The 25,470-nt window shown below is 53.9% G+C and overlaps 1 protein-coding gene across 1 annotated transcript in view; it reads left to right on the forward strand.

Moving 5' to 3' along the window:
* The first annotated feature begins 588 nt into the window (after positions 1-588).
* Positions 589-25,470, forward strand: part of LOC104302034 (heparan sulfate glucosamine 3-O-sulfotransferase 3B1) — a 30,764-nt gene continuing 5,882 nt past the window's right edge. Inside the window, exon 1 of the mRNA XM_009902503.2 lies at positions 589-1,227. Coding sequence (XP_009900805.2) covers positions 776-1,227 — 452 coding nt within the window. The 5' untranslated portion in view covers positions 589-775. The remainder of the gene's footprint in view (positions 1,228-25,470) is intronic.

Here is a 25,470-nt window from a genome sequence, read left to right on the forward strand (position 1 = left end):
AGCCTGAAAGAATCGAGGGAAATGTGGATTGACAGGGATAAAGCCAAGCCCGATTAACATTCTTGAGTGGGAGCCTTGGGGGATGGACAATGCGTGGGGTGACTGAGCCAGAGGCAATAGGAGTCAGGGTGCTCCCCACGCAAAGCTGGGTCCTGGTTCACTTAGGGTGGGGACAGACAGCTGAGAGCCCGGCTGTGGTCTCTACCGGGAAATCTTCTCAAATTTCCTTTTCTTTGTGTTTTTACAGCACTTGATGATGCTGGGGACACGAATTAACGACTGCACTATCCTTCACGCCTCGGTGGTTGCTGCGGTGCCCGGACGGGTCCCGTATGGCCCCGTCCGAGCCCCTGAGGCAACCTCCACGGCGAGGGCCGGCTACGGAACCTCAGCCCCGACGGCAGAGCAGGAGGACCCGCCCCCCAATGCCCGCCTTAGCCATCTGAACCAATGAGCCCTTCTCTTTCCCTCCTCCGCCCCACCCCTGCGCCCCACCCGCTCTCCCCATTGGTTGCTCCGCCCGGCTCATTATGCGGCGGAGCTCGGGTTGTGATAGGTCGGAGGCGCTGCCCGTCGGCCGGCCCCTTGCTTCCCGCTCTCCTCCTCCTCCGCCACCGCCTCAGCCTTTGCCTGAGCTGCTGCTGCCGGCGGCGGGAGAGAGCGGGATGGGGCCGCGCTGAGCGAGAGCGGCTCCGGTAGTGCCCATGAGAAGCCCGGTGCAGCCGAAGCGAGCCGGGTCAGCTCCAGCCATGCATCCCGCTGCGCCCGCGGGCACATGGGGCAGCGCTTGAACCGCTGCCTCGATGTCCCCGTCGCGTTGCCGCCGCTGAGGCGGAGGCTTCTGCTGCTCTTCATCATGCTCTTCCTCTGGCTCTATATGTTCTACTCTTGCGCTGGCTCCTGCGCCGGGCTGGCCACCCGCGGTTCTCCCGCACCTCCCCGCTTTGCCCCGCCGCCTCCTCACCTCCTCCAGCCGGCTGCGGCAGAACCGGGCGAGGAGAGCAGCCTGGAGGAGCAACGGGCAGCGCCCGACGCCGCCAGCCCCATCTCCACCTTCTTCAACGGCTCCGGCACGAAGCGGCTGCCTCAGGCCATCATCATCGGTGTGAAGAAAGGGGGGACCCGGGCGTTGCTGGAGTTCCTGCGGGTGCACCCCGACGTCCGCGCCGTCGGTGCCGAGCCCCATTTCTTCGACCGCAACTACGAGCGGGGACTCGCCTGGTACAGGTAACCGCCTCCCCGACGGCACCGCGGGGCTCCGGGGGAGGTGAGCGTCGGTCCCCGTCCAGGTCTGCCCGGCCCTGGGTGCGCCCGCCCGGGGCTCCGGAGCAGGTCGGGGTTGGAGAGCGGAGCGTCGGCTCCGCTAGATACAGGGCAGAGATGTGGTGCTGGGGGACGTGGTTTAGTAGCAGACTTGCTGGAGTTAGAGACTGGTTGGACTCGATGATCTTCAAGGTCTTTTCCACCCGGTAACGATTCTGTGGCTCTAAATACACCCTCAAGAAAACCACCCCCCAAACGCAGCGTGGAGCTTGCCTTCCCCGCTGGTGCAGGCAGCGGCCGGGTGTTCGCAGACTTTCTGCTCTCAAACCGCATTTAATCTTTAAATGAAGGTTAAATATTAATTTGCGTTTCTCCCTTTTCCCATAAACGCTCTTCCTTCGTTGTGCTTCTGCCGGAGCGTGCTGGTTTACCCTTACAGCTTGGGGTAGTGCCGAGGGGTGGCTGGCGTGCCCCAACACCCCGCAGATCGTTGAACACAAGGCTGTCTGCTCCCAGTGAAGGCACGCTTGGGGGGGTGGGTATTTTTTTTGACCCCTACCGAGAGAACAGCAGCAGCCGGGACTGGCAGGCGTTGCAGATAAAACTTCCCCGATCGCTTCCTACGCTCTTTCTCCGTTAACTTTCCCTTCCCCCCTGTAATCAGCTTTTATAGCTGGGAAATTGTTCAGCCTTCCAATTTCCAGCCCAGCGCTGGGGTGCGGTGCGGCGTGTGATGGTCTAGCGTGTGCCGGGGGAGACGGGGGGCAAACTTTTTGTCTGGGGGGTGGTGGGGTTGGAATTAAAAAAATCGAAATGCTGGGATTTCAGCCTGGCAGGGTGGATGGAGAAGGAATTGTGCGTGATGTCTGTGTGCGGGTGGGTTTGAGGAAGGCGGTGGGTGTGGAGGAGAAGCCCGGTGCTCCTCAGCTCTGGTGGGACACGCTGTGCACGGGGCTGAAGCGCGTTTCAGCTTCTTTTTCATCCGTCCTAGGATTAAAATCCCTTCATCAAGACTATTTAGAATATGTCTTTCTGCGGAATGTTTACAGGAATATTAAAGGAGCAGAGATGGAAGCTTTGAAGCTAGATGGGAGCTGTGAAGTTGTGAATTTTAACCTCTTTGTAGTCCTGAAACTCCCACCCTGCTAGTCCGATTTTCTTCCCCCCCCCCCTTCCTCATGGTAGTGAAATGAACGCTGGATATGATCCGGCCAGAAGGAAGTCGTGGTTGGAAGCACTTTTGTTTCACGAAACTCAGGAGTTTTGGTGGAGGGTGCAGCGTGTGGGTGCCCAGAGGCACCCAAATGAGATCGCTATACAGTTTGATTGGTTTCAAAACCAAAGCCGGAGTCTCCCGGTTTTGAAAGGACACAGAGCCCAGCAGAGGACCTGTCAGGATTTATTAGCAAAACGGTGTCGTACGTGCTGAACTCTGGTTTTAATTAGGCACCTAATTTAGACCATAAAATGGTTGATTAATCTTTTACAAGTACGAGGTGGAAGGGGAGAAGGAGACAATAATGCTTATGATGGCACTGATCTGTTAGCCCAGACGCAGCGGGCGAAAAGTCAGTATTTCCAGGGCACACGTTGTGCTTCAGTTCGGAGAAGCTGCCATCAAAAGTGCCCCGTAACTTCTTCAAGTTCCACCCTTAGCTGCCTTAATTTTAAGCAGCACAGGCCCCATCCCTGCCTGTTCCTTGCTTGGTTATGCCTTTGCAATAGAAGGGGATGTTTTAACTGAAATACAGCGAGCCTTCAGCTCTGGGTGGTGACGCTGCCAAGCAGCGAGCGAGAGAGATGCTGAAGGTCTCGAAAGCATTCGGGTGCGGTTTGCTCCGAGGAGCCCGGCGTGTGTGGCTGGCTGTGGGACTGAGACCCAGATCAGTTGGAGGGAGAAAGACTGAGGAGTGCAGAAATGTGGAAGGAAGATCTATTTGCCCAGCTGAGGAGACAAGTTGGTAATTGTGCGTTAGTCCTAACTTCAGTTTGAAGTTTGTGCCCATGAATTTCAGCGGTAGAAGTCAGATCCTAGCTAGTTCCAAACTCCCCCTGACTAAAGTGAAGCTTGGCTTCTCTGCGCTCCCCAAGAGCAGGCTTATTTCTCCAAGCCCTAATGAGGCTTTTATTTATTATCTTAATGTCAGTAAGGAGATGTGTTTGTATTTTCTTGTTAATGGCCCAATAAAGATCAGATTAAAACCGCTATAATATATCCGCGCTGCCAGCCCTCGCGCCGGACAAGCCCCAGCGCTGCTTTTTCAGATGCTTTTGCACGAACCGACTGGACTTTGGAGCTGGGGAAGTTAACTTGTGTCCTCAGCACAAGTTTAAATCCAATTGCCTGGCTTTGAAACCATGAAGGTGCAATTATTTGTTTTTTTTTTGCCCCTCTTCTTGTTGAAAGTACATTTGATTGGGTTGGGTTCTGGCTATATTTGGTCATAGCTGTTTGTGAGGTTTTGTTTGGTGGTTTAAAGTTGCTCCTGCCATATCATGAAGTGTGCCAGTGTAACACTTTTTCTGATTTCCAAGAGGCAGGAGGCACCAAAATTTGCTTATTTTAGCTCAAGGGAGGCTCATATTTTGGAGCCCTTACAATTAATGATATTTATATTAACCCTTGAGCTCTGTCTAAAGTTTTCTTCCAAGAAAAGAACTTTGAAAGGAGGCAATAAAAACTTTTTTTTCCCCCTTGCTCCATTTTCTGTCAAGTGAAAGGAAACCTTATTTTATTTTATTTTTCTCCTTCCCCACGAGGGGAAGCACCCCTCAAAGGATGCTGTTCCAAAAAGGCAAAGGGAAAGGAAGGCCAAAGGAAAACTGATTTGTTTTACTAGTGAGGGGGGCTCGAAATGTAACGGCGACAGCTCCTGCACGCGTGGTGTGCTGCTTTCTCCCGGTAGTGAGCACAGCATGTGTTAACTGCTTCAAGTGAAAATATCTGCCAGAGCACAGGAGAATCGAGACCCAGCCACTACCTCAAAACTCATTTGAAGTAGTGCCTGCACTTTTTTTTTGGGGGGGGGGGGGGGGGGGTAATCAAGGAGTGTCCTCTCCGGCAGCAGCGGGGAGCTGAGCTCTGCAGCCTGTGCACGCGTGTGTCGTCCTGCCCGCATGAGCAGCTCTGCCTGGCAGCCCCTGGTGGGTTTGCTAGATGGATTTGAGGGGGGAAGAGTTTCTTGCAAGCCCTAAAATCAATTGCTGAGACTTTATTTTATTCTCTGATTGCAGCTCTTACCCAACATGATGCACTTTGGAGTTTCTAGTCTGTTTCAAAGCTGTTTCTCTTATGATTAAGGCAAGAAGATAAAACCATTAGTGTTATGTGTTTGGCAGAGGTTTTTTCCTCATTTTTTTTCATCATTTTGGGCCCGTTTTGGGCTGTAGTAACCAGTCCCTCCTGACGTGGGCTGAGTGTTCCCAGCCCCACTCAACATCACTGTTTTCTACTTTGAGTCTGTAGCCCCCTTCTAGAAAAGCCTGGGGGCTGTAACCTCAATAGCCGTGCAAGCCCGAGCTCCCCCACCTCGAGCAGCGCAGGCAGGAAACCTCTCTTTCTTTTCCCCTTATTTTAGGAGGGTGAAAGTTCTGAAAACATTGAGGCTTCATCTTGCTGCTATTGCTAAGCTACCTTAATTCATTCGCCACGCTGAGACTGGGTGGTTTGGGTGAGCAGGATCAGGCCCACTCGTTTGGTGGCGTGCAAGGAACAACCTCTTAGACTTCCCAGTCACCTAAATAAGCACTGAGGACCTTAATATGCCAAGTGCTGCTTCACAGCAGTTCCTGAATCCTGAGAAACTTCCTCTTTTTTTTTTTTTTTCTAATTTCTTTTTTTATTTCCTAAGAACCTCTTTTTTGCCCCAGGGACTGTGCATGGGGGTGAGCAGCACAGCGTTGATGCTTGCAAGGGGCCAGGCTGGGAGAAGGGGAAGAGTAAAGCAATGATGGTTGAAAGTTCAGCCTTGCTGAAGCCAAAAGCAGATCTTGAGCAAGGCAGGATTTTCCCCCTGTGTTTGGCTGCTTCCTCTAAGTCCCAACCTTACACACTGTAGTGAGGCTTTACTCCCTGCCACTAACTGCCACCACGCTTCACAGCCTCCCTGCTGAGACATGGATCCGGAGGTATCAGCGTGGAGACACAACCAGGGACTTGCAAAACTCAGTGTGCCGTTTCTGTTGTGCATCACAAGGTTTGCTGCTCCCAGGAGGTTTGGGCAGTGTCTCAATTCACCCGAGTGGACCTCGGACACGAATGAGTGTTTCTGAGCAGTGACTGATTCCTCCAGCGCGGTCTGGTGAGCCGGGTTGGGTTTGAACCAGCATATCCTAAAGGACAGTTGCACGCTCTGGGATGGCTTTGCCAAGCAGCTTTGCCCTTAAAAAGATGTAAAAACCAACTGTTGACCATGTGTTGTGTTGTGCTTAAGCGAGAGGGGACTGTAAGTGGTCCCCTCAACACATGCAGAGGGTTCAGAGCCCCCTTGGCCGTGGCCCGCAGCTCCCCATGGCATCGCCTTAGCTGCCATGCAAAGTTTGGAAGAAAATGACCCCCCCACCACCAAAAAAAGAAGGGCTGGGCTGCTATAATCAGTCAGCAAGGCCCTTGTGCTTGCATGGGATCATTCCTCTAGATCTGAGGAGGGTTGAGTTGTTCAAACAGATGGCAAAGATTATTCGTGTTGCTGGGGTTTCAGCGCGCTGCTCTCTTTCAAGCATGTTGCCCGATATGACGCACGTGACAAGTTCTTCCCAGCACGACGCTGGGGGGTGGGGGTGGGGGGGACAACATTGTCTGCCATGATCAGGTTTCATGGCCTCACCTGTCGAGCTGCTGAGCTTTTCCAAGTTGACCAAGCATTGGGGGGGACCGATGCGGACGGTGGATCTGCCCGGCTAATCGCGTTAGCGCGGCGCCGCGCGGCGCGCCGGGAACCTTGTGCTCCTTCTTGGCATGGAAATGATGGGAATGAAAACCCATGGGCTCCACTCAGCTTGGGGAGTTGTGCCTTCCTTTTTTTTTCCCCCCCCTTGTTTCTCTTTGTCTTTTTCCCTTTTCAAGTGGGCCATGGCAGATGTCTGCAACACCCCCCGAGCTCGGGATACCTCACGGCGCTTCCAGTGCAAGCTTTGTTTCTAAAAGCATCCAGCGAGGCCCGGAGGTGGTGGCTATAAAATCTCTACCCAAGCCACCTTTCCTTTGAGCTGGCTTTCCAACCTGCCTTGAGCAGGGGTTTGTTTTACCATCAGGCCTCGCTTGCTTAATTCTCTCTCTGCTTGAGCCTGGATGTGGTGCTGTTAATCCTTCCAGTACCTGAAAGGGGCCTGCAAGAAAGCTGGGAAGGGACCTTTTACCAGGGCTTGTAGTGACAGGATGAGGGGCAATGGCTTTGAGCTGGAAGAGGGAAGATTGAGACTGGAGATTAGGAAGAAATTTTTTCCAGTGAGGGTGATGAGACCCTGGAACAGGTTGCCCAGGGAGGTTGTGGGTGCCCCCACTCCGTGGAGGTGCTCAGGGTCAGGTTGGATGGGGCTTTGAGCAACATGGGACCTTGGGCAATCTGGTCTAAAGGGGTTGGAACTGGATGATCTTCAAGGTCCCTTCCAACCCAAACCATTCTATGCATCTGTGACTCCCTCCCAAATAGGAAGCACTCGAATTCGGTGTCATTCAGCGTGAGCATTGGTGATTCCCAGTGGTGTGACCACGAGTGCTCAGTGGGTTCAGGGGGTAATGAACAGGCCAGGGCCTTGTGGAACAGTTATCCTGTGGGCTGAAAGAACAACAAATAGCGGGGCAGGTTACTTCAGTGGGGTAATTAGGAGGTCAGGGGCTATCGGCTGCTACCTGTTGTCACCACGTGGCGTGTGAGGAGGGATTGGAGGGGAGGTTTGTGAAATGACTAAGTGCTCTGCTGGGCCCTGACTTGCTGCTGATGACTGTACCAGGGCTTGCCCATGCTGTTTGCAGTTCCACTCTTTCAGCAGCTCGCTCTGTTTCTTAATTAGCTCCTGAGAAACTCCGGCTGCTCTGGAAAGGAGCTCGGCCCTGCCGCCATCCCCGGTGGCAGCCAGAAGGCGACGGAGTAAATGGACCTTGCCTTGACTTTCTTAATGGAAACAAGAGCTCCCATGATGAAACATATTGATTATCAGCTGGCTCAGAGGGAAGGTGGGGCTAACTCAGGGCAGGGGTTTACTGGTGGCATAGATTTACCATTAGGGACTTACTCCTCGGCTGGAGGTGGTTGCACGGTGCCCAGGAAGAAGTCAGGAAGGGCACCGCGTTGTGCCGTGGGTCAGGCAAGGAGCAGCAGCCAAGGTCAGGAGCACGATCTCTCTGTCTTGAGCATCTCCCTGCTCGGATGTGATGTGCAGCAGACTTCAGTTCATTCATAAAAATGATGGGAAGGAGAGAATCTCTCCTGGTGCCATGTTGGCTTCAAGCCTTCCCCATGGCAGTTTCCCCCTTTGTAATAGCTCTGAAGATGGAGGAGGACAATGGACTTGGGGATTCTACATGTGGGGTCCTCTTACTGGGATGGGGTAAGGTCTGAGGGATATGTGGGAAACTGGGAGCTGGCTTGCTTGGCTACTGCCCTGCCAGATCCTGCATCCCAGCTCTGTGACCGCTCTCCTAGCTTAGGAGTCACTCAGAGAAGATTGGAATTTTGGGTGGCTGAGGGTTTAGCTGTTGACAGGAGAATGGGCAGAAGCCCTCCCCCTGATTTCTAGTCAATTAGTAATTCAGCTGCTTAATTTTCTTCTCTTGAAATACGTGAGTGTGGCAGGGCCCTGCCACGTGGTGGGTAGCAGGGGAAGAGAGAACTTGAGCTGGAGAAAACTAATGCCACCTTCTGCATACTGCTTCACATCGGTGTTGACCTCCTCAGAAACACCCTGTAGCTGGCCAGCTTCAAAACCACCTGTGTTTTCTCCTCTCCTTACAGAAAAGGGATGGAGAGAGAACATCTCTGCTGAGGGACACTGTGACTTCAAGGGAGTTGGGGCACTTCATGGCAGCAGAGGATCTGACCCAGAATTTCATATGCAGCCGGTGCTGGGTGCAGAGCCACGTGTTGCTAACCCTGCCCTAGATGTGGCTGTGTACAGTGTCACCCAAGGAGCTCACCTCTGCTCACCTCTGGAAGGGAGTGGCCTTCCCTTCTCCTTGCTGCCTTGTAGGTCTTGTGCTGCTAAAATGGGTGAGCCCAGGGCTGTAATCTGGGCAGACCTCTCAGCCAGCGCTGCTGGGGACTTGTGTGAACTCACCAAAGCGGCTGGCTTGTAATAAAACCAAGTGACTGTAACCTCTCCAGTGAACTGGCACAGCCTCTTCCCTCCAGAGCGTGTTCCTGGCAGCTCCTCCTGAAGAAAGAGGTAATTGTGCCTGGGCTTTCATTTTATGTGCCAATATGTAATGTTCTAGGTGGATGTATGAATTTTATACATCCCTTGCTGGAAGGGAGTGCAAGGCCAAATCCTGTGTTGCCACAGCTACAGGCCAGCAGCACCAAGCTTGGCTGGAGTCAAAACACCGGTTTGCGTAGAATCACAGAATGGTAGAGGTTGGAAGGGACCCCCAGAGTCCACCCCCCTGCCAAAGCAGGGTCACCTAGGCCAGGCCACGCAGGAATGCTTCCTGGTGGGTCTGGAGAGTCTCTAGAGACAGACTCCACAGCCTCTCTGGGCAGCCTGCTCCAGTGCTCTGTCACCCTTGCGGCTGAAGAGTTTTTGCTCGTGTTGAGGTGGAACTTCCTGAGTTTCAGTGTGTGTCTCTTGTCCCCTGTCCTATCACAGGACACCACTGAAACGAGCCTGGCCCCCACCCTTCAGGTATTTGTAAAGATGAAGAAGATTTCCTTTAGTCCACACCCTTTCCACCTGGGGAGCGGGGTCTGGTGAGGAGAGGGGTCTCCAGCAGCATGCTGGTGGCCAAGGTTGGACCAGCTCCCCAAACTTGGCTGTTCAATGCACTCCAAAAGCCTCCCTGGAGGAGAGCTCCAGGCTCAGGCCCTCAGCATGTGTCTGTATGACTCTGAGTGCAGAAAAATGCCTCCACAAAAGCCAAAATCCTTTCTAATTAACTTTGATAAGGCAGCTCACCAACCTTTGTGTTAAACCTCTCTCTGTTAGCCCCAAGCTTGCAGCCTGTCTTGAGTATCAGATGCAAACTTGTCTTAAAACCCAGGCAAGCAGCCTGTGGAGGTGCAGGAGGTGTTTAGGGAACTGCTGGTTTGGTGACAGAGAGATTAAAGGTAGGAAAAGCAGGGTGCCCTGGCATTCTACGGGGGTGAAACTGTGTTGGTGTTCTGGCTCTGGAGCAGGGGCTGCAGCAGGCAGTGCTGTGGCTGTGAGCGGAGATCTTCTGTCGCTAGGGGGAGGACGAAAGCCCAGCCTTGGTTCATCAGATGCTTTGCTGCTGCGTTGAGCTCTGAAATATTTGTTTAAAAACTGGCAAGGCCTGCAGCTTTGGCATGCCTTCGGTTTGTTGTTTTTAAAGGTGTATTAGACTTGGAACGAAAGCAGGAGGTGCTGGAGTAAACAGCAGGTGTGTCCCTGCACTGGCTCTACACAGTCTGTGGCTGGGTTAGCTGCGGAGCTGAGAATGTGGCTGCTCGATGTGCGTCGCAGAGGGACCCTCTGGCTTTGTTCTGCCCTGTGTCTCTGTGTGCCAGGGTGAGGGCAGTGCCTGGTGACATGGCTCTCTGCTTCAGACCCCCTGCATGCCCCTCTGGTGCCACATTGAGGGAATTGTGCCAGATTCACAGGTTGGAAGGGACCCTCCAAGGTCATCTTGCTCAACCCCCCCTGCAGTCAGCAGGGGACACCTCCAGCTACATCAGGCTGCCCAGGGAGCCTGACATCAAGTCTGATTTTGAATAGCTCCAGGGATAGCCTCAACCACATCTCTGGGCAACCTGTTGCGGTATTTCACCACCCTCCCTGTACAGAACTTCCTCCTGATGCCCATCCTGAACCTGCCCTGCTCCAGGTCCAAACCATTGCCCCTCGTCCTGTCATTACAAGCCCTTCTGAGCAGTCCCTCCCCAGCCTTCCTGGAGGTCCCTATCATGTATTGAAATGTAGCTATGAGGTCTCCTGAGAGCTTTCTCTTCCCCAGGCTGAATAGCCCCAATTCTTCCAGCCTTGCTCAGGAGCAGTGGGGTCATGGGCTTGGGGGCCACCTGTAAACATCCCTATCATCTGCCCTGGCTTCACTGTAACTGGACTGAGCAAGGTGAGCTGCCAAAGAGCCCAAGCATTGCCCCTTCTGAAGAAAGGGGTTAGCAAAGTGTCTCCTTCCTTCTTCCCCAGCACTGCACACTGAACTTGTTGCAACTCAACACAAAGTTTGTAGCTTCCCCCTTACCCCCCCCTTTTTAATTTCCCTCTTGAGCTGGTCTGGTAGCTGAGGAGCCTTGGGCTGTCTGCATGGTGTTTTGTCAAGCAGAGGGAGTAGGTAACAGGGGGTGTTGAGCAGCAAATGAGGCCTTGGGAGAAGATAGCAGCCTTGCCAAGGCAGAAGTGGAATAGCTGGTTAGGGTTTCAGCCTGGGTTTGCTGCAAGCCGAAGGGGCTGGGAGCTGCTGCCTGCTCCAAAGCCTCACAGTAACTGAAACACAGAAGTTCAGCCTCAGCATGAGGAGAAACTTCTCTGCTGTGAGGGTGCTGGAGCCCTGGAGCAGGCTGCCCGGGGAGGTTGTGGAGTCTCACTCTCTGGAGACTTTCAAGACCCATCTGGACATGAGACTGTGTGACCTGCCCTGGGTGATCCTGCTTTGGCAGGGGGCTTGGACTTGATCCTCAGAGGTCCCTTCCAGCTCCTACCATTCTGTGAGTCCACGGCAATGAGGCTGGCACTACCAGACAGATGGACACACCGGGGGAGCCCACACCAGCGCCCTGGCACATAGCAGAGCCAGGCTGCCCCCAGAGACAACTTGAAGGTCACACTGCTAAATGCAGTGTAACAATTAATGAAGCTATATATAAAGAGCAAGCTCACGTGGATCTAAAGCAGATTAAGAGCCAGAGAGTTTCCTCCTGCCTGCCTTGCACCCACAGTCTTCCCCTTCCTCGGTGGGTGAGCTCTGCAGTTGTCACAGGCTGAGCCACCCCAGCAAGGCTCAGCAGTTGGGTTTAGCAGCTGCACAGCTGGGGCAGAGCCCCAAAATGATGGGGGCAGAGCAATGCCTGCTGTAGGGGATCCTCTGGCTCGCCCAGTTCTCCCTGATGGTGCTGGAGCAAAGAATGCATGCAAGGTTTCTGCCCCCCCAGTGGAGATTGCTTCACTCTGTACTGGTGCTTGATGCTGGGAACAGCCTAGTGCTGGGAAGTGCTGCTGGGGTTTGCCTTCAGCAACAGGCATTGCAAGACTCCTGTTGCCTTGAGGCTCAGGTAGGCAAGAGCTGAGCTGCATAATATGTTTGGTGGTGGTGGGAAACTTCAGTGTGGGGTTTTAACCTCCACAGAAGGCACATTTGTGGGGGGTCTGCAGCTTGGAGGTGGAAGATTAAATTGGGCTGGGTTTCCTGGAAGAGCTACAGCAAGGTGAAGGTTGTAATGAGGCATGAAACTAAACCCAAACAGATGCTTGCCTTGCAGCTCTGGAGTTGAGATTTGTACCATATCAAAACCCTGTTGTGGGGTTGCTTTTTTTTCCCCCCTCTTGCATCTGAAACTGGCCAAAACTCACTCATTCCATACCCCAAAACTGAAAGTTTAGGGACAATGCTTAGCTTAAACTCCAGGTTGCTGTTAATGTAGCTGCAGAAACATCCCAGCAAAATTGAAGTTGTGCTGCTTAAGTGTAGGTGACAACATGCTGGTGAGGCTGCTGGAGAAGAGAAGAGCAGCTTTCAGCACTTTCAGACTTGTCCAGGTTTTGCAGTCAGGGCTCATGCATGCCCACCAGCCAAGGCTGGTCCTTGGCTTTGCACAGTGAGATCCTTGGAAGCTGAAGGGACCCTGCAGCCGGTTGCAGCAGTCATTGGGGAGCGACCACCAGCACTGCCCACGTTTGCTCCAGGGCCTCTTCTGCTGCTTCCCATGTGTAAGTTGGAACACAGAGGTTCCACCTCAACATGAGGAGAAACCTCTTTGCTGTGAGGGTGACCTAGCCTTGGAGCAGGCTGCCCAGAGAAGTTGTGAAGCCTCCTCTGGAGACTTTTCAAAACTCTCCTGGACGTCATTCTGTGTGACCTGCTGCAGGTGACCCTGCTTTGGCAGGGGGTTGGACTCAATGGTCTCCAGAGATCCCTTCTAGAGATCTCACAGTATCACCAAGGTTGGAAGAGACCTCAAAGATTGAGCCCAACCTGTCACCACAGAACTCATGACTAGACCATGGCACCAAGTGCCACTTCCAATCTCCTCTTGAACACCTCCAGGGACAGTGACTCCATCACCTCCCTGGGCAGCACATCCCAATGGTGACCGACTCTCTCAGTGAAGAACTTTCTCCTCACCTCCAGCCTAAGCCTCCCCTGGTGCAGCTTGAGATTGTGTCCTCTTGTTCTGGTGCTGATTGCCTGAGAGAAGAGACCAACCCCCTCCTGGCTACAACCTCCTTTCAGGTAGTTGCAGACAGCAATGAGGTCTCCCCTGAGCCTCCTCTTTTCCAGGCTAAGCAACCCCAGCTCCCTCAGCCTCTCCTCACAGGGCTGTGCTCAAGGCCTCTCCCCAGCCTCATTGCCCTTCTCTGGACACATTCAAGTGTCTTGATGTCCTTCTTAAATTGAGGAGCCCAGGACTGGACACAGGACTCAAGGTGTGGCCTAACCAGTGCAGAGTGCAGGGGTACAGTTGTATCATTCTGTGATCTCCTCCTGCACATCCAGTTGGCCAGAGGCCACCAGCGGGGATGGAGGCTGGAGGTGACCACAGCCGGTGGGCTCCATGTGATAGATTGCGTCTGGGTAACGTGGGTTGCCCGGCTTCCTGGCTCCCGCAGGCAGAGCTGGCTTGTCTGGGTTTCCAAGTGCCAGGCTGTATCTCCATCCAGGAGATGGAGGCAGAGAGAAAAGACTTTGTGAGGGCTCACAATGGATCCCCCAATCGGTTCAGTCGGGGTCGGAGGGGGCCGGGCCGCCGCTTTGGGAACCCAAGGGTGTAGAGATCAAAGGTGCGGGCGAGTCAATTACAATTCGCATTTGGTTCATCCATATGTTTGGCTATTTGAAAGGCTTCAATGGCGACCCATTTGATATCTCTTATGCCCATTGATTTGTTAATCTGACACTTGGTTTCATCTGAATAACAAAAGCCCTCATTCAGAGGCCGCGGTGTTCAGGGAAAAGTCATTTCACTCGGGTTGTGCTCCGAGGCCTGAGCAGACCCGGCCCGCTCTGCTCTTTACGTCGAAGGGCTTGAAGGACTGCAGGATACTTCAGCCCCATGGCAGCTCTGGAAGGGAATCGGCTCTCGGTGGGAGCAGGATGGAATGCCGAAGGTTGCTGCTGTGTGGTTTTGCCCCCCGGGGTCCTTGCTGGTTGCCACCACGGCCGCGGAGCTGCCCTCGCAGCCTGTGGGGCGTGAAGAGGTGCTGGGTGGGGTGACAAAGACAACCCAAGGAGTCGGGAGTGGAAGGGAAGCATGGAGAGCCCTCTTAAATAACAGCCTGAGCCAGTGAGCTGGACTAGATCAAGTCATTGCTATGGCCAAGTGAAGTCTCTAATTAGGTGAATTCCTTTTTAATTAGAAGCAGTGCTTTGCATCTGTTGGGCTTGCAGCAGAGCATCTCCACCAGCTGAGCCTGCTCTTGAAAGGGCTCTTGCCTGCAGTTCCCTGGCTGGTGCTGCCCACGTCATGAGCCCACGTCATGACTGGGGCAGGAGGGCAGGCTGCAGACAGACCTGCTCCTTCATGTTTCCCTAATTGGTGCCTGTCTCCCTCCTTTGCTGGGAAGTTCACTCCTTCCCAAGGCTGGTTTGGTGTCTTCTGCTCTACTCTGAGTCCTGCAGCATGGCTGGGGACCCACCTTGGGACGTGGTGGCACCACGAATGGGTAGCTTGATTGCCTTAACGGGCACACTGCCTTTGTCTGTTTTCCTTTGTTTCGTCCTGGAACTTTCTTTTCTGTCTTTGATGTTTGGTCTGGGGGTTTAAAAAGAATGGGAAGAGTCTCAGGAAGCTCCTACTGGCCTGACTGGAGATGCTGGGGAGAAAAATCCCCTTCGGGACCAACACCTCTGGTGTCACTGCCCTGGTCTGGTTACCATGGAACCACCTTCATTGCCAGTGCTGCTCCTTTATGAGTGTAAATCGCAAAGCCATTAACAAATGAGGCGAGGTGACAATCCCATTTGTGTGGAAATGCATTTAGGGCTCAGCCCTGAGAGGATCACCTGGCTGTTAATTTGCCAGGCCTTTTGTTGCAGTAAATACAGCCCATCCCAACTGGGGACACGCTGACCGGGGCCAGTCTCCACCTTACCGATGCTTTGGGTTGTGGTTGGGGCTGTGGTTAGGATTTCAAACCAGCTTTAAACTCCTGACCCACTGGATGGGATGCTCCAGGTAATGAGCAGTCAACAGGATGTGCTTGCTTGGTTGGTTACCTTCTCATCAACCTCCTTGGAGTTTGCTCATTACTGGCCACCACAGATGGTCAGAGGGGGCATCCCCCTTAGCTTTAAGACTTGTTGAGGAGGAACCTCATTGCTGCACAGCTGTGTGGTTGGTTTGGGTGTTGCTGGAGAAGCAGGTGGAGTTGTGCAGCTGGGGGTTGGCAGCAGCTTGCCAGCAGGGCTTGGCCTGTGTTAGGGACCTGAATGCAATATCAAAACGGGCAGGGGAAAAAAGCTGCCGTTTTCTTTCTACCTTGGTGACAGGGGAAAGTTGGCTGCTTCCTGAGCTGCTGTTGCCAAGGCCTCTGCTCTTCAGGTGGTGCTGGATGCCCACAGGATCAGAGAAGGTGGATCTTTGGAGATCCTACATGGCTCTTTTGAGGACCTGGAGATGTAGATCTGCCTGAAGGCTCTGGCTGCGCCACCCTGCAAACTCCCTTCCACATGTGCTGCAGAGGAAGTGGCAGGGTTCAGCTTAGCTGTCACACAGAAGATGGCCCAAGGGCTGAGTTCCTGGAGGAAGGTTCTTCTGGGTGAATAAAGCAGTTTCTTTGCTACCCTCCCTGCTTTGCTCTGCCCAAGGTGAGGAAGAGGAAGCAGGAACAGAGCTGTCACATGGCTGCAGCTGGCACAAGCCCCTTTTGGGGCTCATAACCCAGCACAGTGGTTTAAGTCCCTCTTTGGCATGCCCTCACAGAATGATAGGGGTTGGAAGGGACCTCTGAAGATCATCTGGTCCAACTAGAGCAGAATCACCTAGAGTCAATCACCCAGGGGGTTGTCCAGGTGGGTTTTGAACTCCTCTGGAGACAGACTCCACAACCTCTCTGGGCAACCTTGCGCCAAGAGCAGGTGAGTTGCCAGGGGATGCTCTCCCCATGAGGGTTATAAGCTGAGGAGTTTGAGCTTGGGGCAGAGAGGGGCATATCAGGAAGCTTTCTCCCCTAATCATGGCTGTGAAAAGCTCCAGCACTGGAAGGCTGGGCTTGAGGAGCAGAAACGTGGCAAGGTGGCAAGCAAAGCCCTCCCTGTGCAAACGCTGGGCCAGACAAAGGGCAGCATTATCAGTGTGAGCTCTTACCTGCCCCTGCAGGCACAGGGAGCAGGGCAGGGAAAACACAAAGGACCTCTCAGCATGGCTGTGATTTATGATCCCAGAAAGAGGGGGAAGGTGGTCCCCTGCCTGTATCTTGCTGGGTTGGTTTTGTTCAGTGGCTGTTGACTTGTGCAGTGTTTGTTTGGGGCTGGTACTTCGTGGGCTGCTTTGTTGCTTGTGGGGTTTTTTTATGTCCCTCCTTCTAGCAAAATTCCAGGTCAGGTTGTTTGGAGCTCTGAGCAACCTGCTCTAGTTGAAGATGTCCATGTTCACTGCAGGGCCAGTTGGATTAAATGACCTTTAAAGGTCCCTTTCAATGATTCTATGACCTAGAATGGCTTGGTAGTGCCCCAGGAGAGGGGGACAATATGGGCAAGGGTGATAAAGTTCATCTCCTTGTAGTCCTGGCCTGGGTGGAAATCTGGTGGGTGGTTCTCAGCATTCAGCCTTGGTGTACCAAGGTCAGCTGCCCACATCCAGCTAGCTTTGGTGGCTAGAGAGGGGCTGCTGCAATGGTCACTGTCTGCTTGCTCAACCAGAGAGTGTATTTGTCAGTATGTGCCATGAAAAATCCATCTCCATATAGACCCTATGGCCTTCTCCACCCTGGAATGGACCTAACCAGGGGTTTCTTCCCTTGAAGCAGCCCCTCTTCTGGGAATCTTCTGCTTGCAGCATGGCTGCAGAGAAATTGCAGTGATGTGTGGCTGCCAGGCAGATGACTGGGGGGGTACCTGAAGTGACCATCTCCCCATGCATTAGAAGCACAAGATGTGCCCTTTGGGTGCAAACCAAGGTGTGCTCTGCTAGCTGGGCTCCAGCAACCACCACCAGCAGCTGCCCTAACAAATCCCTGGAGCAGGGCCTTGAAGAGCAGGTGCTGTAGGCATGAGGCTGATGGGATAACCTCTCATGGGCTACCTGGATTGGGAACATCTGGTGTCCTAGCTGGGGCAGGAGCCTTAGAGTGCTCCAGTGTGACAGGTTGTGAGTCAAGGTGCAACCCTTTCAGGGGAGCCAGAAGGATGCTCTGCCCCATCTGTAGCCATGGATTGTTTGGCTCTTGGATGTGTCATGATACCACTTGGTTTGGACATCTGGTGCTTGTGGGATGCCAGGTGAAGGCCAGCAAGCTGTACAGCCTGCAGTGCCAGGCAGCTCTGTGCACCCCAATGCCTGCTTCTGCCTCCCCCAAATCCCAGATCCCCCCCATCCATGGGGCTCAGCCTGTTGGAGATTGCTCCCTTTGCTGCAGGGGAGCATTTCCCCAAGACCTGTGAGGAGGAGCAGTGCCTGTGGGGTTTTACCATCTTTGAGAGGATTAGTGCCCTTGCTACAAATTAAGAGAGCAAATTGGTGGGTGTGGGAGCACTTTAGGGCTATGACTTTCTGCCGGGCTGGTGGGTGTGTTGCTGATGGCTGGGTGCTGCCAGCACCGGCTGATGCTCCTGCCACGTTGATGGCTGTGGCTCAGCCTCCATGGCTGGGAAGTGAGAATAGCCTTGGGGAGAGGCTCTAGTGTGAGCAGTGGGCTCCACTGGTGCCACTTGGACACGGCTGAGCTGCTGCTGCGTGGCCAGAGGGGTAGGCTTTGTGATGGAGTTGTAGGAGCAGCCCAGCGACAACGCTGGAGCTGAAGCCAAACCCTCGAGGTCAGGGTCTGTGGGGTCGGCTGAAGCCAGGTGACAGCTGTGCTGGCCCCACATCCTCTGCTCCAGGGGACACTTCTGTCACCTGGGCCCAGTGGATGTGTTTTGGACGTCCCAGCAGCTCTGATTTGCTTATCTGCTTTTAAGCCTCTTCCAAGCCAGGCTTTCTTTGCTTAAGCCTGCTCCGAGCTAGCAAAATCCTCGCCAGAGCCGCATTTGGGGGGCTGCCTCTTTGCTTCCCACAGCTATCAGTTAAGCTGATAACTCCAGACCTTGACTCTCTTGCTCTGCCTTTTTTTCCTGCATGGGGACAGTGTTTCTCTGCTTGCAGGTGCTGAGCCACTTCAAGCTCAGCAGATACTAGCTCCAGCTTCCCACAAAGGGGCAGGATCAGTACTACGCAAGTAAAGCTGAGCTCAGGAAGGTCCATGGAAGGTTTAGGCTGGAAATGAGGATCAAAAAGGGTTATCAAGGCCTGGAACCAGCTGCCCAGGGCAGTGGTGGAGTCCCCCTCCCTTGGGGTGGGTTTCAAAGTTGTCAGTGTGGTGCTGAACACCGTGGTTTAGTGCTGGGTTAACGTTTGGACTCGAGGATCTTAAAGGTCTCTCCCAAGCCAAACAATTCTGTGATCTTTGGTACAAGGGTGTGTTAAAGCAGCAGCCTCTCCAGGAGCACAGAGCCTTTTCTTGCAGTGACTCCATAAGAGGATCTACCAAATCTTTGTGCAGCAGGAGCTTAGTGCACACAACCTTAACTCCAGGCCATGAATTTGAGAGGCAAGAGGAGCTGCCGGTCCTGCTGGCTGCCGTGGAGTAAGAGGCAGAGGCGGTCCAGAGAGTTTCATTTTCCCCAGGAGCAAGTTGTGAGCACTGAAATCTCTGCAGATGCCTAAAACTTCTTCCTTTTTCCTCCCCCCTGGGCTGTTGTCTGTTTAATTTACAGAGGAAAAATGTTTCTCCTGCTTTGCAATAAACTCTAGGACACCACAGAAGGTAATCTGGGCTTGCTCCAGACCTGCAGCCCTGCAGTAGCTGCTGACTTCCCTCCACACGGCAGGGTGAGCAGAGCCAAGTGACCTGCTTCTAGGGGAGGTGGTGAGGACTTAACCCTGGTGGCCAGAAGAGAGGACAAGAGATGACCCTGGTGCCCCTGGGGCTCTGCTGCAGGGATAGATTCCGGTTACACACTCGGGTGGGGTGCACGAAGAGGCAGCACAGCGGCAGCAGTGAAGCACACAGCTCGGCAGCGCCGGCTGGCCCCGAGATCTGCTGGACAGAAGTCTCCAGTCCCAGGTTGCCAGTTAGCTCAGTCGTGTTTCCTGCTGGCTTTAAGGGTGGTTCTTTTGTTAGTTTTTTTTTTTCCTTTTCTCCCTTTAAATCATGAGTTTCACAGCCTTGCCCCCACCCCAACTCTGCTTTTAAACAAAACCAGCCTTTTTATCTTGGGGGGGGGGGGGGGGGGGGGGGAACAGAGCCAGCTTAGAGTAATCTCACATGACTTGAGCAGTGGGCAGCGAGGTCTGATGATGCTGGGCAATATTCTGGAGAAGTCACCCAGAAAGAGCAATTAGCTTTTAATGGGGAGGCTGCTCCAGCCCCCCCCTGCGCTCCCCAGGAGCAGCCAGGGCTGCTCTTTGTCACCAGAGCAGCACCAGGGGGAACCTGTGGCCATGAAAGGGAGCTGGGGGGGGTAGGGGGGGGGCTAACCAAGAGGAATAAGATGCTCATTTCAGCCCCACCCCCTTACCCTGCTCAAAAGCTCTTATTTTGGGAGCAAAGCACTATTGAAGTGTGGGGACAATGGAGGCCAAATCCTTCGGGGGGGGGGGGGGGGGGGGGGGAGGTGCTGCCAATTGCATCTTTTGTTGCTTTTACTTCTTTACTTGCCTATGGTCTCCCCCTCTAACCCTCCCCCCCTGCCCCATCCCTCCAAGAAATTCAGATAGATGCTGGCTAGATGAGAATGCAATCACTTTCTTGGGGACCTTACTAATAGGATTATGATTATTACTGGAGATGAACTGGGGTGAATGGAATATTTACCACTTCATCTTAAATTATTGTAAATCCCTCCAAAGCAGCCCTTTGATATGGAAAGTGCTGCCCCTCTCCCCCCACCCCCCCCCCCCCCAGTGAAGATAATTATTGAGTGGAAGCTCAGAGCTTTAAAGTGTGATGGTGGTGGGGGGGGGGGGGGGACACAGAGGCTTGGGTGTTTACATAAAGAGAAGGGCCTGTAATGAGCTGCTGAAGTTGATGAAGATCTTGCCTGGCTCTACAAAAGAGGAGAGAAAGTTCTTGCTGAGCAGTTGTAACATCTTGGGCTGTTGTTGGGGGAAAGGAGGAGGGAAATTTGGCACTTCCTAGCCCAAGGAGAGCCCCCCCCACCCCTGCTCCTCAGCTCATGTTCAGATGGTAAAGGTGAGGCTTCCCCTTCAATACTGGGTGCAGTTTTGGGGCTCTCACTCCAAGACACATTGAGCAGCTGGAGTGGGCCCAGAGAAGGGCAATGAAGCTGGGGAAGGTTGTGGAGAAGAGGGCTGGGGAGGAGCAGCTGAGGGAACTGCAGAAAATGAGGCTTAGGAGACCTTCTGTCTCTCCACAGCTCTCTGAAAGGAGGCTGGAGTGAGGGGAGGGTTGGCCTCTTCTCCCAAGTAACAAGCAATGGGACAAGAGGAGACAGCCTCAAGTCATGCCAGGGGAGGTTCAGGTTGGACATGAGGAACAATTTCTTCCCCAAAGAGTTGCTAAGGCCTGGAACAAGCTGCCCAGGGCAGTGGTGGAGTTCCCATCCCTGGAGGGCTTTAAAAGCCAGGTAGCTGTGGTGCTGAGGGCCATGGTTTAGTGGTGCCCTGGCAGTGCTGGCTTAAGGATTGGACTTGATGATCTGAATGTGAGCATCCACAGGCAGGGTATGTTCCCCCCATGCTTTCAACCAGGCTTTGGCTTCTCCCAAAGGCTGGCAGTGTGGAGCTTCATCTCTGAGGTGGGAAGAGGCATTTATCCAGCCACCTCCAAGACCAGCCTCATAGCATTGCCAAGGGTGTGCTTGCCATCCATGCTGCTGCTCCCTTGGGGCATGTGGTGATGCCACCCGCGGCCACCACCTCGTTGGCCCCGTTGAAGCCCAGAGGAGCCTTCACACCCTCCTCTCTCTGCTGTAATCCTCAAACTCCCCAACAGGTGAAGGGCACCTGGCAGATGTGAGGGCAGAGAGCGAGGAGGCTGAGAAAAACATTACTTTGAGGCCCCCACCACTTTCCCTCCTCCTCCCTCAGCCCCCAGGTTCATTAATTCCCCTCATCTGGTTTGTGTAAGCGTGGTGGCGGGCGCTGGACGGGGCTGGATAAGGTTACACCCTTTCAAAAAGGCAGAGCCTGGTTCCCAGCCATTCCCTTTTATTGTTGGATAATTTACCAGCCCAAACAAGGGGCTCCCTCTCCAGACAAAGGCACACATGTTGTCCTCTCCCCTCCTCAGGAAAAGAGGGGAGGCTGCCAGCTACTGAAACAGGTCCTTGGAGCAAAAGGGGGAAGAGTGTGGTAAGAACAAAGGGATGGGTGAGGCAGCCCAGCAGATTGAATTGGGTTGGATGGGACCCTCAGAGGTCATCTTGTCCAACCCCAGCAGGGACACCTCCAACTAGATCAGGCTGCCCAGGGCCACATCAAGTCTAATCTTGAATGTCATAGAATGGAAAAGACCTCAAAGATCATCAAGTCCAACCTGTCACCCAACACCTCATGATTACTAAACCATGGCTCCAAGTGCCACATCCAGTCCCCTCTTGAACACCTCCAGGGATGGTGACTCCACCACCTCCCTGGGCAGCACATTCCAACAGCTAACAACCCTCTCTGTGAAGAACTTTCTCCTCACCTCCAGCCTAAACTTCCCCTGGCACAGTTTGAGACTGTGTCCTCTTGTTCTGAAATGTCTCCAGGAATGGGGCCTCAACCACATCTCTGGGCAGCCTGTTCCAGTATTTCAACACTCTTGTGGTGCAGAACTTCCTCCTGATGTCCAACCTAGATCTGCCCTGCTCCAGTTTCAAACTGCTGCCCCTCATCCTATCCCCACAGCCCTTCTGAACAGTCCCTCCCCAGCCTGCCTGCAGGTCCCTTTCAGATATTGAAATGCAGCTCTGAGGTCTCCCTGGAGCCTTCTCCTTCCCAGGCTGGCCAGCCCCAGTTCTTTCAGTCTGTCTTCATTGTAGAGGTGCTCCAGCTCTCAGATCATCTTTATGGGCTCCTCTGGACCCTCTCCAGCAGATCCATGTCTCTGTGTGTTGGGGGCTTCAGAGCTGGACACAGTGCTGCAGGTGAGGTCTGAGCAGCAGGGCAGACTCACATCTCTTGACCTTCTGGCCACTCTTCTTCTGATGCAGCCCAGGATGCCACCTCCAAAGAGGAATCTGCTATTGCTGCTTCTCTCTCTGCTGCTTCTTCCTCCTGCATCTTCCTTCTTCCCCCAAATTCAGCTGCAGCCACCAGAAAGCAGACTCAAAGCCTAGTGGGTGACATGGAAGCTGGGTGCTGGTGGCAGGCTTCATGATGCAATTAAAATGCTTTATTACTCTAACAGTCTTCCCCTGGGCTTGGCAGGGCCTTGCTTTCAAGGAGTATTTCTGGGACTTGATGATTTTGTGATCAGCCCTGCAGTGAGGGGAGTTGGGATGGGGCAGGTGTGGTGGCCTTAGGGAGCTGAGCTGGTCATGCTGGGGATGCTCTGGGTGCTTCCCATAGCATTGCAGAGGTCTTGCTTGCTGTCAGGTGCCAGTAAAGGGCTACAAGGGTGGATTTAACCCAGCCCTTGGCTGCTCTGGTCACCACTGTTGATGTTGTCTGCCTTTTTACAGCAACATGCTGCCTCAGAGACTGGGAACAACTGGGTATCACCTTGGCAGATCAGGTGGGCTGGAAGGCAAAGCTGCCAGCAAGGGAGATGCCACCCCCAGCCTTTCCTGGGTGCCTGCAGCTCTTTTTGGTTTTGAGATCCTAGATTCAGCTCACTTGGCCTAAATTTGGTTATTGGGACAAGGCAGGAGAGGAAGAGGCAGAGAAGCAGCAGGATTTGGGATGAGAACTGGATGTGCTGGGTGGAAGCAGCAGTGGAGCTCTCCCAAAACGTGGGTTTGGTCTAAGGCAGCCCATGGGTGGGCTGGGCTTTGAAACCACCTTGGTGGGACCTTGACCAGGGCAAAGCTCTGAGCAGCACCACGCTGGGATGGAGACAGGGGGACCAAATCTCTCCTGGGGATGAGAATAGGGAAGGGGAGAGGGTGGAGAGCATCAACATGGGAGGGGATAAGACCTCAACCTGTCTCATCTTCCGCTCTTTTCTCCTTAAGAGCTTTTCCAAGCTTGTTTGCTTTCCAATCAGACACACAGCAGAAGCCACAAGAAATCACAGAGTGGAGGGGACCTCTGGAGCTCATTGAGTCCAGCCCTCCTGCCAAGGCAGGCTCACCTGGAGGAGATCACACAGGAACACATGCAGGAGGGTTCTGAATGTCTCCAGGGACAGAGATTCATCACCTGCCTGAAACTGTACTATGTTCTGGAGCATGCTGCTTGGGTTTGTTGTCTCCTTGGGTTTTCAAGCCCCCTGTCAAGACTAAGAATCTCTTTCCTCCCAGGAGGGGAGAAGACCTTTTGTGTCTGCCTTTTGCATTGCTATTCACCACCTCACCCTAAGCCTTCCAACTAATCACTGTGGTGTCTTAGGCAGACTTCAGGGGGGATTGGAGCTGTTTTCCCCAGGAACAGTCATCTTGCCAGAGTTCATTTCCTTGGCTGAAATCACTTTTTGTCCCCTTGAAACACCACTCAGGAACTGAGGTAGAAGCTGGCCAGAAACAGGTTGGATGCTCTGTGTGTGTGTGCACTGCTGGGCTGCAAAGCAAGTGGCTCTGGATTCGAGGCTTGACCGTGGGCTCTGTGTGTGCAGCTGATGTCCAAAACAGTTGGACTTCTCTCTCCTTTCTCCTGATTTCTTGCTTCCAGGGAACACCTGTGGAGAGGGAAGTTTAGGAATTCCTCACCACATGTGGTGGTTGCTGTATCTGATGGCAGAGTTGCTCCTGGCACTGCTGGGAGCTCTCCCCAGTCTTCATCTTGTAGCTGCGCCCAGACGCTCTGCTGTTTTATCCTGACCACAGAAGCACTTCTCTTGCTTGTAAGTGCTCTGAACCCAGCTGTCTGTCTCCTCTGGGAGAGCTTTGTCAGTCCTGCAGAGGGAAACTGAGGCAAGTCAGAGGATTAAGCAGAGGGGTGTGTGGAGTGGAGGGATTTGAGGCTGGGGGGTGGTGGTGCTGCAGCACAGGGCACAGGGCCTTCAGCTCTCGGGCATGCTGGGGTGGGGAGAGAAGGACTCCAGGAGTGTCCATGCTGGGTGGCTCTGGGTGCTGGGTAGGAAGAGATCTATCAGGAGAGCCTCCCCAGGACTGAAAACTCCTGCCCTCATCTCCAGGGCCCCTGTTCAGCAGCAGGAGCACCTGGGCTCAGCAGGTCCCGGCTGGGCAGCCTGACGGTGACCTCGGTGTGGGCAGCTGCCTGGGGCTGCCTCTGCAGGCCCCCAGGATCTGACAGGCCCCAGAGGGGTTTATCCCAGTGGGTGCTTGCAAAGGACAGCAGGTGGGAGGGGGGGAGCTGACAGACATCCCCAGGGATGAAGTGAGGAACAACAGCCACGCTCTGCCCCGCGCGGGGCCGTGCTACCTGTGGTCAACAAGGCAGCAACAGGTTGCAGAGGTCCCCTCAACATCCCCCCCCCCATCCCCTCAACCATTCCTGCTGGAGAAGTAGCAGCAGATTAGCTTGGAGCCCCTGTGCACAGACAAAAGCTGCCACAAAGGGCATTAGGCTTCAGGATTGGATTACCGTGTGGCCACCTGTCAGCCCCACTTTGTACATTTCTCTTGCTCTGGGGGCTGTTTGCTCACCGCAGAACCTTGCACTTCCAAAACAACAAACCCCAAACAACCAAAAACCCAACCCAAACCAAAAACCAAACCCCAACAAAACACAAGGGAGAAAACCTGACCAAAAAAACCCCAACCCCAAACTTAAAAGCTTAAAACTCCCCCACCTCGAGCCTGTGCCTCCCTGAGCAGCAGCCTGGGGGAGTTTGGTGTGGCATCCCTGCCTGTTGCAGGCTGCAGAGCTGCATGGGACTGGGGATTAGGGCTGTTAGCATGAAGAGAGCCTTTATTACATTAGTCTGAGTGGTTAATAGGTAAAGTAGGGCAATCCATCTTTAGGCTAAGCCTATCACTTCGCCTACGGAGGCTGTGGGCTTGGCTGAGGCAAAATTCATTAGAGGAAAAGCTTTTCCTCCGTCCCTCTTGACATGTTAATAGCTCAGGGTTAGGGGCTCTGCTCTCTGCCTGAGGAAAATTCATAGCTGGGCTCACCCAGCACCTCCCTCCCCTCACTGGGACCCTCAGCACTGTGGCAGCTGTGTCAGAGCCAGCAGAGCAGCGCTGAGCCCCGGCAGGGCTGGGCTGGGTGGGTAGTGAGGGAGGCTGGGAGTCCGCTCCTGGGCCTGCCTTCCCTTTTGCATGCTCAGAGGGCAGGTGCCTTGGCCCTTCCCGGGCAGGGCTGCAGGGAGAGGGTTCAAATGATGCTTTGAGACAGTGCTTCAGTGCTGGGACTCTCTGCTGTGGGATGTTCTCAAGGCCAGAAGGACTCACGGGTTTGGAAGGATTAGACAGGTCGTAGACACAATGAGCTGGGATGATTTGGATGCAGATGCTGGCTCCAGAGGTCTTTGAACTCCAGCTTGCCAGAGGGCAGGAGGATAACAAGGCAGGAGTGACTGCTTGCCAGGCTTTTCATACTATCTTTACTTTCCACTCCAGCATCTGCTGCAGCCCTTGCTGGTGTCTGC

Source organism: Dryobates pubescens, chromosome 20, assembly GCF_014839835.1.
Source record: "Dryobates pubescens isolate bDryPub1 chromosome 20, bDryPub1.pri, whole genome shotgun sequence".
NCBI lineage: Eukaryota > Metazoa > Chordata > Aves > Piciformes > Picidae > Dryobates > Dryobates pubescens.